The 12,801-nt window shown below is 50.3% G+C and overlaps 1 protein-coding gene across 1 annotated transcript; it reads left to right on the top strand.

Moving 5' to 3' along the window:
- The first annotated feature begins 717 nt into the window (after nt 1-717).
- Nucleotides 718-12,271, top strand: LOC311350378 (fibroblast growth factor receptor 2-like). The gene is made up of 5 exons (XM_084470387.1): nt 718-983; nt 2,742-2,812; nt 7,097-7,234; nt 8,172-8,277; nt 9,868-12,271. The coding sequence occupies exons 1-5, from the start codon at nt 795-797 to the stop codon at nt 10,030-10,032; spliced, it is 669 nt and encodes a 222-aa protein (XP_084326513.1). The 5' UTR covers nt 718-794; the 3' UTR covers nt 10,033-12,271.
- Nucleotides 12,272-12,801: the final 530 nt, after the last annotated feature.

Below are 12,801 nucleotides of genomic sequence, written 5' to 3'. Positions count from 1 at the left end.
AAGGTAGCCTCACACACACACACACACACGTTAAGGTCCCCCCGCCCTTGCATATGCGCACAACGCACCCTCACACTCACACACATACACACACAAACATGGATGCGCCCGCACCCTTTCACCCCCACACACACACACACACACACACACACTGACATGCACATGGGTTTCACATGCCAATAAACTCACACACACTGAAAAAACGAAACAACTCTTCTCACACCCATCGCGCTGGCAGCACGGACCGTATTCCTCTCCAGGGAGTTTCGGATTCGCCTTTCATCCGGAGAAACGTTGTTTTGTGTCGTCTGTTGCGTGTCACTGTGGGAATGTTGGTGCAGACCAGCCCGGGTCCCCACATTATGTCCCGTCCCACACAAAAGGCCCTCTGTGCAGGCAGACACGGGACGGTCAGGTAGCCACAATGGGGGACCAGCTCGCCAAGTCGGCCTCACGCTCCCTCTCACTGTCGGAATGTGACGAAATCCACTGGGGCTCGCACGCTTGCACGCTTGCACGCTCACGCCCCCCCCCCCCCCCCCCCCGTCATACGCTCAACCCAGTCACTCGCGCCACCTCGCACGCAGGCTTTGCCCTCCGCCGGGCTCCCAATGCACACAAAGGTCCCCGCCACTGGACATATGTGAAGGCGATGTGCCGGGGACCTTGAACTCATCTGAGCACACTCAGCCACACACCCGGCGGCCCGGTCATCTCGTCGTCATTGTGTGTTCTCTGTGGTCATGTGGTTCTGGGTGAGCAGCCACACACTATAAACACTGGAGTGTGTTGTGATGGTGTGCAGGTTGGACTGTATCTGGGTGTTTTGGTTGATTTCCTTCTCCGCCTCCTCTCTGCAGTGCATACACAGAGACCTGGCCGCCAGGAACGTCTTGGTCACCGAGAGCAACTTCATGAAGATCGCTGACTTCGGCCTGGCCAGGGACGTCCACAACATCGACTACTACAAGAAGACGACCAATGTGAGTCTGCTCTCCCCCCTCTCCCCATGTACACACCCCCAGCCCTCCTGTTTACACCCACCCTTCATCATCTCCATCTCCAGAACAGTACACGACAAGAATGCTCGGCTTAAGATGTCTCGGAAGACAGCGAGAGAAAAGAGACCCTTCTGTCTCGCTCGCCCTCTTCCAATTCTCTTCCTTCACGTCCCCTCTCTCTCCTTCTCACTCTTTCTTACTCTCCCCCCCATCTCTCTCTCTCTCTTTCTCTCTCCCTCTCTCCTTCTTTCTGTCGTTCTTTGTCCCTCTCTCTCTCTCTCTCCCTCTCTCTCCCGTCCTCCCTGTCTCCCCTCCTCAGCTTGTGTCTTGGCAGCGGCCGCAGGTTCCCAGGCTGCGAGTGAATGCAGTAGTTTCTCTCTTGCTCTGCCCCCGTTTCCCTCGCTTCCCCATTCCCCTCGGTGCCCCCCCCCCCCCCCACCCCCCATCTCCCCCCATAAAGAGAGACAGACAGACCGAGTGAGCCGGCCGGGTAGACACAGGGAGAGAGAGAGGAGGAGAGAGAGGGGCTTAAGATATAATTGACATCTCCATAGTGGGCCCAGTGGCATCCATCACTTAGTCCTCATTCTCCATGCATGACTGCCTTTTGCAATATCCCCACGGTCACCCTGGGGGCAACACAATACACCAGCAACCAAACAACAACAACAGCAACGACAACAACACAACGGCGATGTGCAGTGATGCTGATGCTGAGGATGATAAGGATGGACAGTGATTGAATGGGATTGAGACAAACAACAGGGTTACAGCATCAGTCCCATGGCATTCTTTCACAGGGTGGGCTTTGATTGTGTTTAGTGTTTCAATCACAGTTGAAGTAGAGCGAGCACGAGAACGATTGTGCGGCTCTCCCAGGGCCACAGACCACAATCTCTCATTGGATCTGCAAGTCATGAGGGACCTCATGATCGCCCTCCCTCATACATACAATACATACATAGATACATTACAACAGAATTACGTCTAAATGCACCGCATGGAAGAACGTCAAGTCGGTATTGCTGGACCTAAAATCAGAGAGCTCAGAGGGTCTCAGAGTCTCAGACTGATTGGTAGTCAGCACAGTTTATGCACAGCCCTAGATGCATTCACTTTGAACTCACTTTGAACTTACCGTATTCTTCTCAAACGCTTTTCAAGAGAATACAGTTTCACGCAAAATGGTTTCACCACACTACATTATCAGCTGTCCGCCGCGTGCTTACTCAGAGGAGGTATTTTTTTTTTCCGGGTAAACCCTTTGCTTACCCTCAAGTACACACAATCCCTGTAGTGTAGTTTAGTTAGTTAGTTAGTTTCCACCCCGTTCCTCCATCAAACATTAAACAGAGCCATCGATCCAGCATTCCTACCGCCTCTACGCTCAGCAGACCTCTGTTTGGGTGGCAGCTAGGAATCTTATCCTTCCTCTGTCGCCTTGTTTACCAGCCCTGAGAGCCGGTTCAATAGCGTACTAGGAATGGTGGCTTGTTCAGGCCACTGACCCAACCCCACCCCCCCGCCCCACAGACACATCACATGACCCCTCTCCTGCCCCCAGATATAGGGCAACAGGGCGACAAGCATCAGAGCCTTCTCCTGAAACCAGCCTTTATTTATTTATACATCTGAAACCAGCCGTGGCAGGTCGTATGCGGTCACTCTGTGGCTCCCTGACCCCTGACCCGTGTGTGTGTGTGTGTGTGTGTGTGTGTGTGTGTGTGTGTCTGATCCTAGGGTCGTCTCCCGGTGAAATGGATGGCTCCCGAAGCCCTCTTCGACCGGGTCTACACACACCAGAGTGACGTGTAAGTACCGCACATTCTTTTTACTTTTACGTTTTACATTCAGCAGGTGCTTTTATCCAAAGCGACTTACATAAGAGCATTCGTCAGAAGAAAGAGAAACAACAATATATCGCTGTGGGTACAGTAAGGATGTTCATAGAAACAAGTGGAGGGGGTTAAGGGGGGAGGCAATTCAGAGTCTAGGTGAACTCTGAACAAGTGAGTCTTGAATCGGAACATGTAAGTCTTGATACCTCCTGCTGTTCCACCTCTCTCTGGTTCTCTGCTCGCCCCGGCTCTCGTTGTGTTGGTGTGTTTTCGGGGGGGGTCTTCATCGTGGGGGTGTGTTGTGTCGTAGTGGGGGTCCGGGCTTTGTTTTCCCTGGGGGCGGGAAGGCAGGTAGTGGGAAGGGTGGGCTGTGGTCAGGGAGGGGCTGGGGAGGCTTTAGGGGCCAGCGACCAGCTTGTAGCCAAAGTGAGGATTTCACGCTCGACTTGTAGCCAATGCCGTGTTACTAATCTGGTGGGCTTCAAAGGCCTGGGAAGGGGGCCTCACCCCCCCTCCCCCCCAGTCCTCCCCCAATCCCACCTCTATGATGGTCTGGTATAACTGAATCTAACAAAGTTCATGTCTGAATGAAACAATGTTCAGACATGAATGTACCAACATTCATGAATGTAACAGAATTCAGACCTGAATGTAACAATGTTCAGACATGAATTTTACAAACTTCAGACATGGATGTAATAACATTGATGTCGGAATGTAACAAGTTCATCAACAACATTCAAATCTGAATGTCGTTACAGCGCCTCCCCCCCCCCAGATCCTTCTCTCTCCTCCCCCAGCATCCAACATGTGGCTTTTTTGGCGGCATTTCCATTCCTAAAATACTTATCCCCCCCTAGCCTTCATCTGTTCTGTGATTGGCTGACCCCTCTCCAGCGCTCCAGTTCGCTGTCTACCCGGCTCGTATGGTCGGCTGTCGTTTTTGCTTTTTAGTGTTTTTTTGGCTCCGGAATAATCATTGAAAAACACAGAGAGAACAAAGAGTAGCATCCCCCCCTTGTGATCCTTTCTGCCGGGTTTTTGAGTCTCATGCTCCCTGACAGTGCTGTTTGAACTTCCTGCTACAAACAATGGCAGCTCGGGCCTTGGTGTGTGTGTGCGTGTGTGTGCGTGTGCGTGTGCGTGTGCGTGTGTGTGTGTGTGTGTGTGTGTGTGTGTGTGGTAGACAGGCATGCAGCTCTTCCTCCAACCGGATGTGCAACCTGTGGACAGATCTATACGTGTGTGTGTGTGTGTGTGTGTGTGTGTGTGTGTGTGTGTGCGTGCGTGTGCATGTGCTCGTGTGTGTGTGTGTGTGTGTGTGTGTATTCACGGGGGGGTGAAATGCGGTGGTGGTAGTAGTGGACACACAATTTTCTCAACCAGTGGAGCACTTGATACAAGATTAAGACACTGTGTCGTGTGTTAGTGTGTGTTTGTGTGTGTTTGTGTGTGTATCTGTGTGTGTGAAGACACAACACTTTCCATGTACCCTAGCGCAGCACAGATCAATATCATAGCGGAGCTGAGATTTGTGCTGCGCTCACCACTGCTCACTATCTGTAATTGGCTTTTTCACTGTTATTCAGGGGGAGGGGGAGGGAGAGGGGCAGGGTGGGAGAGAGGGGGGAGGGAGAGAGAGGGAGGGGTGGTGGGAGAGACTGGGGGTGCGAGAGAGAGAGAGAGAGAGAGGGAGAGAGGGTGGGGGGCAGCTGCGGTTACAAACCTTGGCTCGAAACCACCGCGACGGATCCATACATGACATCAGACTACATGAATACATGAATCTGGATGAGAGCCCTTGCCCGGGCCCCTGTGTGGGTCTGCGGTGACGGATGGAGCTCTGGGGGGGAGTGAGGCGGGGGGGGGGGGGGGAGAAGGTGAGATGAAGGCCATCAGTCCTCCTGACGGACTGAAAGGGTACTTTAACTAGTTGAACACACTGGTGCCCAACCTTTAGCGTGAAGTGTAAGAGTGTCGCCAAGACCTTTCGCGGATCACCTCACAGCCTGGTAAACACACGTACGCGGTGGCTGAGCAAAGAGTGCCAACGCACACTCTCTGTACACAAGCGTTACTGCAGGAAGGCCAGGCCGTCGGGGAGCAATGGAGAGGTAAGGTCAGCAACGCTGCCTGCACTCGCAGTGTGTTTGTTTAGCAAACACACATGAACACACTTCAGTGTAAACGTAACGATGGGAAAGATATGATGGAATGCACACACTATCTAACTTTGAAATAATAAACAAGCCATAATACTATATCTCCAGAACAATAAATCATTTCATTTTAATGTCTCGAGAACCAGCAGTCATACCACGGGTAGAGACCCACTGCTCAAACACAGCAGCATGTAGCAGCAATGAGCTACCCCCATCACTCCTCGGAAGAGACAGAGGGAGAGAGAGGTAGACAGAGGGAGAGAGGGGGAGGAGAGGTTAAAGAGAGAGAGGCAGAAAGAGGGAGGGGAGTTGGAAGAGACTGAGGGAGACCGTGAGGAGGGGATAGGACATAATTACTCAGTATTCCCCAGGGTGCTGCTGCTGGGGGGGTGGGGGGGGGCTGGTCGGTTCCTTCACATCGTCTCGTATGGATCCATGTTATCGCCGGGGATCGCCGGCATCGCTAATCGGGTCGATCACGTGGTCGATACGGCGAGCCGAGCCCTGTGATTCCAATTTGATGGACATCGCTCCGTGGTCGTCATGGAAACATTGACATTGTCAATTGAAGACTCTGTAGGGGGAAAGAGAAAAAGAAACATAGGCAGATGTTTGATGATTGCATTTTCATGCATTGGTGAATCAAGAATTTCCATGGTCAGACAGACACTCACACACACACACACACACACACACACACACACACACACACACAAGCAGGCCACTGGCACTGACCCTTAGCGTGTTTGCTGGTGAGCGTGTATCAGGTGTTTGCTGAGCTGCACGGAGGAGGAGCACAGAGTGACTGGAGCTGATTGAGGGATACAAAGTGAGACTGAGAGGAGTGCAGGGGCGAGCACGTGGTTGGCCTGTGTAAACAGAGAGAGAGAGGCAGATGACCCTCAGGCCTGCCTCTCCTCCTCTGCCTCTCCTCCTCCAGCTCCACTACCTCTGCCACACCACAGGCATCTCCCTGGGCCTGTGTGTAGATGTGTGCACTCCAGTCTTTTTTTAAGTGCACATACACGTGTAGAGGTGTCTATGTGTGTGTGGGGGGGTGTTTGTGTGTTTCTCCCCACCTGGTTGTTGAAACACTCTTTGTTGAAGACACACAGACCACAGAACACAGACCTACAGAACACTCTGGGGGGAAATGAGTCATAGAATGTGCGGTTGAGCAGGTATGAGTGGTAACTCTTCGGTCAATATGGCCGGCTCGCAGTGATGGATCGGCAGCATTGATGGCTAATGAGAGGAAACAGTGCGGTGAGTTAATCATCTACCGGCCATCTCCCATCTCGGCGTGGCTGTAGGCGGGCGGTGCTGTGTGCTGGCGCGTAGGCGGTGGTCGTCTTTTATTGTTTATTCTCTAGGTTTAGTTTGCTGGGTGTGACTGGACAGTGCGAGGCAGTGTGGAGTATCCATCAAGTCCAGACGCTTAATGTACACACTTATTGTGTGTTGTAAGTCCTTGCACTTGGCAAAAATAGTACTTGGCATCGTGTAGCGTCTTATCCTAGCTATCTTTGTTGTATACGGGGACTGGGTTAACCTAGCGATCGTTAGTTCAGTTCAGTTCAGTTCAGTTCAGTTTCAGTTTATTGTCCCCTAAGGGAAACTTGTCTTGCAGCCAGGTAACATACAGGTACAGATAAACACACATACACACAAATAATAACACCAACTACTATAAGTAAAAACACTGTTACACTACTACTCAACTAGCTAGTTGTGCAAATTTAGCAACCGTATTGCACTTGGAATAAAAGAGCTCCTTGTCCTGTTGAGCTTAAAACCAGGGACTCTAAATCTTCGGCCAGATGGAAGGACCTCGAATAAACAGTACAGGGGATGGTTTACACAGTCTAGTATAGCATTTGCCTTCCACACGACCTGTTTCTCATAAATATTGGTCAAGGTGACCTGAGGACAACCAATCATCTTACCAGCCACTTTAGTTTCTATGAACATCCTTACTGTACCGACAGAGATATATTGTTGTTTCTCTTTCTTCTATGGACTTATTGTACGTCTTTGAGTCGTTGTTCTGAAACGGTGACCCTAACTCTACCTCTGTGTGTTTCTGTCTCTGCAGCTGGTCGTTCGGGGTGCTGATGTGGGAGATCTTCACCCTGGGGGGCTCCCCGTACCCGGGCATCCCCGTGGAGGAGCTGTTCAAGCTGCTAAAGGAGGGCCATCGCATGGACAAGCCGGGCAACTGCACCAACGAGCTGTACGTGGTGGTCGCTCTCTCGCGTATCCGTGTTCCTGTAGACCGTCTGTAGACCGTTTAAAAAAGGACGGGTGTCGTTCCATTTGGTTTGTCTAGTGTGTGTGTGTGGGGGGGAACTGTGTGACTGTGTGACTGTGTGAGTGTGTGAGTGAGTGAGTGAGTGTACTGATGGGGGTCGTTCCATTTGAAACGAGAGCTTCTCCCCGTTTGTTCATCCTTGCAACACTGCCGTTAAGCGCGGCACCCGACCCACTGAATCGACCCAGCGACCATTTGAATCCCGTAGCCAACGGCCAGCCTAGCCTAAGCACACACAGTTGTTGTGGAGGTCTCCATCAGATCCATGCATCCCAGGGCCTCTCTGGGGCGACTGGGGTCTGACCACAGCTGTTCCCCACTCAGATCCATGTCCCGGGTCACAATGGGCCCTCTCTGGACAACAAACAATGGTGCTGCCCTGCTGAGGGCTCCGAGCAGACCCACCACAGACACACAACAGGATGTTAGATCCAGTGTGTGTCTGTCTATCTATCCGTCTGTCTGTGTATGTCTGTGTGTGTGTGTGTGTGTGTGTGTGTGTGTGTGTGTGTGTGTGTGTGTGTGTGTGTGTGTGTGTGTGTGTGTGTGTGTGTGTGTGTGTGTGCGTGTGTGCGCACAAGAAATTTAGCATTCACACAAATAATACAGTTCTATAAGTTCTATATCGGGCTGCTGAGAGATCTAGTGTTGAACTATAACTGTCGATATCAGGACACCTGGGTGACAGATGCCTTTGATCATCCCAGACAATCCTGAAGAGCGATTTATGGAAGTCGATCGAGAGAGACAGTTGATCGAGAGATGAGTAGCGGTGCATTAAGCAGACAGAATAGGAGGGTGCGTTCTGATGCTAACCTCTCTCTCTCTCTGTCTGTCTGTCTGTCTGTCTCTCTCTCAGGTACATGATGATGAAAGACTGCTGGCACGCCATCTCCTCCCACAGGCCGACCTTCAAGCAGCTGGTGGAGGACTTGGATCGCATCCTCACCCTCAACACCAACGAGGTACGAGCAGACCAACTCAAAGACATGAAAAAAACAACAACTTTCAAAATGGTCCAACAAAACCCAGCACCCACCTTCACAGCAGAGGCCAACCCTGGAGTTTTGAGAGCCTGGAAGCAGTTAGCACAAAGGAGACCGACCAATTGAACACATCATCCACTCTCATCCACTCTATGCAGACTCCACTCCCGCCATGACAGAGCAGTTCCAGCCATCCCATTGGCCAGAGATCTTAAAGCACTGACACCATGGGCCTGAGATTAGCTGAGACAGGGACCAAGCACACAGGGGCACACAGCCCAATGAAACCCAAATCCTTCTTTGGGGCCTGGTCAGCTCTGTAGGCTCTGGTCTGTCCTCCCCCTCACCCCTCACCCCTTTCCATCTCACCCCTCACCCCTTTCCCTCGGCCTGCTGTCCTGTGTGATATCCGGGCTCGCGGGTTGAGGAGAGAGGCCTTCTCTGGAAGTCTGTCAGGCCTGGCCCTCTCTCATTCTGGGGCCCCTCCGTATTTCTTACGCCAGAAAAAGTCTTTGAGCTTTGAGGGCTAAATTTTTGGAGATGTAATAAAGCGCCTTTTTGTCGTACTTTATTCTCTCTTCATACCACCCCCCCCCACACTTTTTTTTGTTGCCCTAAACCACTGGCAGATGTGGACGGCCCTGAGAAATGTGAGCCTCTCCTCACTGGGGGAAAAAAAAACGTGCTGCGCTCGATTTGGGAGAAGCAGAGAAGACTTCTTCTTCTTCCTCTCTAATGGTCTCGGTTTCTGCCAAGGAAGAGTGAGAGCAAGAGGGGTTAACCGAGATGAAACGCACAAAACAACCACAAAGGCTGGGAAATGAATAGCAGAGTGGCCTGTGGTCGTCATGCAGCCTCTTTCTGATTTACGTGTTATATTTTCTGTGTGTGTGTGTGTGTTTATATGGGCTCGGTGGGTGTGGTTGCAGCCTCTACTTAGATTTTTTTCTGGTTGCCAGTGCTTTGGTTTTGGTGGCCCAGTTTCAAATGTCCCTTTTTATTTCAGCTGAAGCAGAGAACAAGCTCATAAACGGGTGTTGCGTGTGTGGGACGAAGAAAAAAAATAATGTCTTTGCAATGCGACTTTAAAAGCAATTAAATAGAAAACGGCAACCTTTCCAAAATATTAGGACTGTAATATTCTCCTATTGCGTCTGAGTCCAGATGGTTGTGCTGAGGTGTTGTTCTGCCCTCCATCTTAGTGCCCTCTGGAAAGTCCCCTGTTCTCTGTGTGGCTCTCTAACGCTGAACCAATGTTCTCCTAGCAGCTCCTCTGTCTGTGTTTGCATTTAGTTTGTTCACAGCATTTGTTCATAACACACAATTAAATTAATATGTTTATTTCTCTCACTCTTTGGATGTGTGTGTGTGTGTGTGTGTGTGTGTGCACACTGTGTGTGTGTGTGCGTGTGTGTGTGTGTGTGTGTGCGTGCCTGTTTGTGTGTGTGTGCGTGTCTGTGCGTGCCTGTGTGTGTACGGGCACTCGTGTGTGTGTGTGTGTGTGTGTGTGCGTGCCTGTGTGTGTGTGTGTGTGTGTGTGTTTGTGTGTGTGTGTGTCTACGTGTGCAGGAGTACCTGGACCTGTGCGCCCCAGCGGAGCAGTACTCCCCCAGCTTCCCCGACACGCGCAGCTCCTGCTCCTCCGGGGACGACTCTGTGTTCTCCCACGACCCCCTCCCCGAGGAGCCCTGCATCCCCAAGTACAAGCACATCAACGGGGGGGTCACCACATGACTCCTGCACCCCCTCGCCCCCTCGCCGCCAACCTCCTCCCCAGCCATTCAGCCAGTCGGACCAGCCAGCAAGCCAGCCAGCCCAACCAGTCGGCCAGTCGACCAGCCAGAAAGCCAGCCAGCCAGTCGGCCAGCAAGCCAGGCACCCATCGCTCTAAACTCCCCCCCCCTCCCCCCCTCCCCCCCTAGGTTGAACAGACCCCACCGCCCACCTCACTAATAACACAGAGACCCTGTGTGCAAACGGATCCTCCACTTCCTGCTGCGCTTATTCCCATGAACCCCTCTGGCTCACCCCATGGACTGAAGGACCAGGACCCAGGCTCGCTTGGGGTTGGTTGCAGTGGTGCTGCTCGCCCACCTCCCCCTCTCCCCCCCCCCCCCCCTCTCCCCAACCCTCTCCCCCCCCAAGCCACCGCACACAAGGGAATGTTGACGTGTGCGCACAAGGACACACAGTGCACCGTTCGCACACACACGCGCGCGTGTGTGTGCGAGGACTAGATGAGAGGAGCTCTGGGTGTGGATCCCTGTCGGAGATGGACTGAATACGTTCTCACAGGGGACCGCTCCTCACTCACCTCTGCTGATCCGTTAAGCCCCGCCCCCTCACCCCCCTCACCCCCCTCACTCACTCACTCACTCACTTACTCACTCACTCACACAGGTTCACTTTGCTTCTTGTGTTTGAATCCGGAGGGCTGAGATTCCTCTGGAAGAAACCGTGGCACTTATTGCGTCATTCCGGCTGCTTGCATTCCAAGACTTTTGAGTAGCTTTTTGTTAGTTTGTTCCCCCGCCCCCCGCCTCCCCCCCCCCCCCCCCCCCCCCGCCTGGAGCAATGCATGCTGGACCATAGCGAAGTGGACCGTGGAAAGTTGGGACCGAGCAGACCTGAGGCGAAGGGAAAGACAATAAGTAGGAAGCTTTTAGTGCGGCGCAGGAGGGTAGACTAACAGATACGGAGGACCTGAAAGAGGACAGCTAGCGTACAGACACTGCCACCTGGGTATTTTTGTAATATTGTTTCATTTATTTGTATCCCTCTCAATAAGCCTGCAGAAGATGCAGGCAACAATACACAGTATAATGTATAGTGCTGGGTATATTTGTAAATATATTCAAAAATGTATAAATATATATATTATATATTTACAGTGAATTATTTTTTGTATGAACTCCACAATAACTTCCTCGCACGGCTCCCTTTCCTTACTCCTCTCATGGACACACACACACACACACACACACACACACACATACACACATACATACACAGACACACATGGACACACACATACACCCGCAAATCTACACAGACACACACCTGGACACACAGACACACACGGACACACATACACAGAACCACACAAAGACACACATACACAGACACACACAGACACACTTACACGGGGACACACACACACACACAGACAGACACACACACACAGACACGCAAACAGACATACACAGATGCACACAGACACAGACACACACACACACACACACACACACACACACACACACACACACACACACACACACACACACACACACACACACACACACACACACAAACACACACTTCAGCATTGCAACCATATCCTTATAACCCCAAGCTCTTGTTTCTCTATCACTCAGTAACACGGTGGAGTTATTGGCTTTCAGGGACCAAGGTAGCATGTTAATTTATTGACTTACATTTCTTTGTTTTGGGAATAAGAATCAACAACTGAAAAAGAAATGTATGGAAGAAATTATGCTATTAATGATGCTGGTAATACATGAATAATCCATTAAAATGTATGGTAAATTAAGATGATCTCTTGGCAGTAATAGAACAAAAAGCAAATTTTAGTGGGTTGGAAAGATCCAGGTTTTGTAAGTTTTTATATATGAATGTGAATATTAAGTTAAATTTTAAATAATGTAAATTTTATAGTCAGCTAATCCTTTGTATGTAGATGTTCCATTTCCATGTCATTTTACTCTTTTCTTAGGTTTTACAATAGGAAATGAGATGATTCAAAGAGAGAGAGAGAGAGAGAGATTTTGGAAATAGCAATCTGCGCAGTTATTTAGAACAAAATATAGATTCTAAATTTATTTTACAGAATTGAAAGTTGAAAAACAAAGTATTAAATCGTTCAAATGTTTTTCACTTATTTTTTTTCTACTGGACCAACTTTAAGGTGTTCATTGCAGGTGTTTGTGCCACATTTGCGAAATAAAAGATGCAAAAATTATAGAATCCCTTTTCTTCTTTCACTCATTTTTACTCATCTTTTTTAATGGACTGAATATTCATGACAAAAGTCTTGCAGCTGCTGTGAAATCACTTGGAATTCAAACGCCTTGCGCTGGTGAAGCAGTTTGAGGCGCTTATCCAAAGGGACGTCCGAGTCCCAACCTGAAAATGAACCCCATCAACAGTGGAGCGACTGCAAATATAGAGACTGCACAACCAGTCTGGAAACAACAACCAGATACTGTGGGAATGGAGACACAAGGGTTTGAACTCTTTTTAAAGGGCATTATTCCAGTAAGGAGTTTCTCACCGTTTCATGAAAAGACTCAAACCCTTTTCCTGAGAAAGGTCCTCCGATCTTGAATCAGTATTCTCCAGGCTGCCAGCCAGCCGCTGATCGGCCCCTCAGATAACTTGATTGATTACCCCGCTATTTCTTTTTTTTATCTGGACTAAATTTAATTTAGCCAATTGAAGTACTTGATTTATCTAATTCCATCTGAGCTAATCATGCGTGATTTA

This window comes from Micromesistius poutassou (assembly GCF_964030765.1).
Source record: "Micromesistius poutassou genome assembly, chromosome: 7".
In the NCBI taxonomy this organism is placed as follows: Eukaryota; Metazoa; Chordata; class Actinopteri; order Gadiformes; family Gadidae; genus Micromesistius; species Micromesistius poutassou.
This window is presented reverse-complemented; position numbering and strand designations above follow the sequence as displayed.

Coding starts and splice junctions, on each gene's coding strand:
- LOC311350378 (XM_084470387.1), top strand. CDS start 795: ATGGTGTGCAGGTTGGACTGTATCTGGGTGTTTTGGTTGATTTCCTTC. Junction 7,235..8,171: donor GGCAACTGCACCAACGAGCT/GTACGTGGTGGT, acceptor TCTCTCTCTCAG/GTACATGATGATGAAAGACT. Junction 8,278..9,867: donor TCACCCTCAACACCAACGAG/GTACGAGCAGAC, acceptor CTACGTGTGCAG/GAGTACCTGGACCTGTGCGC.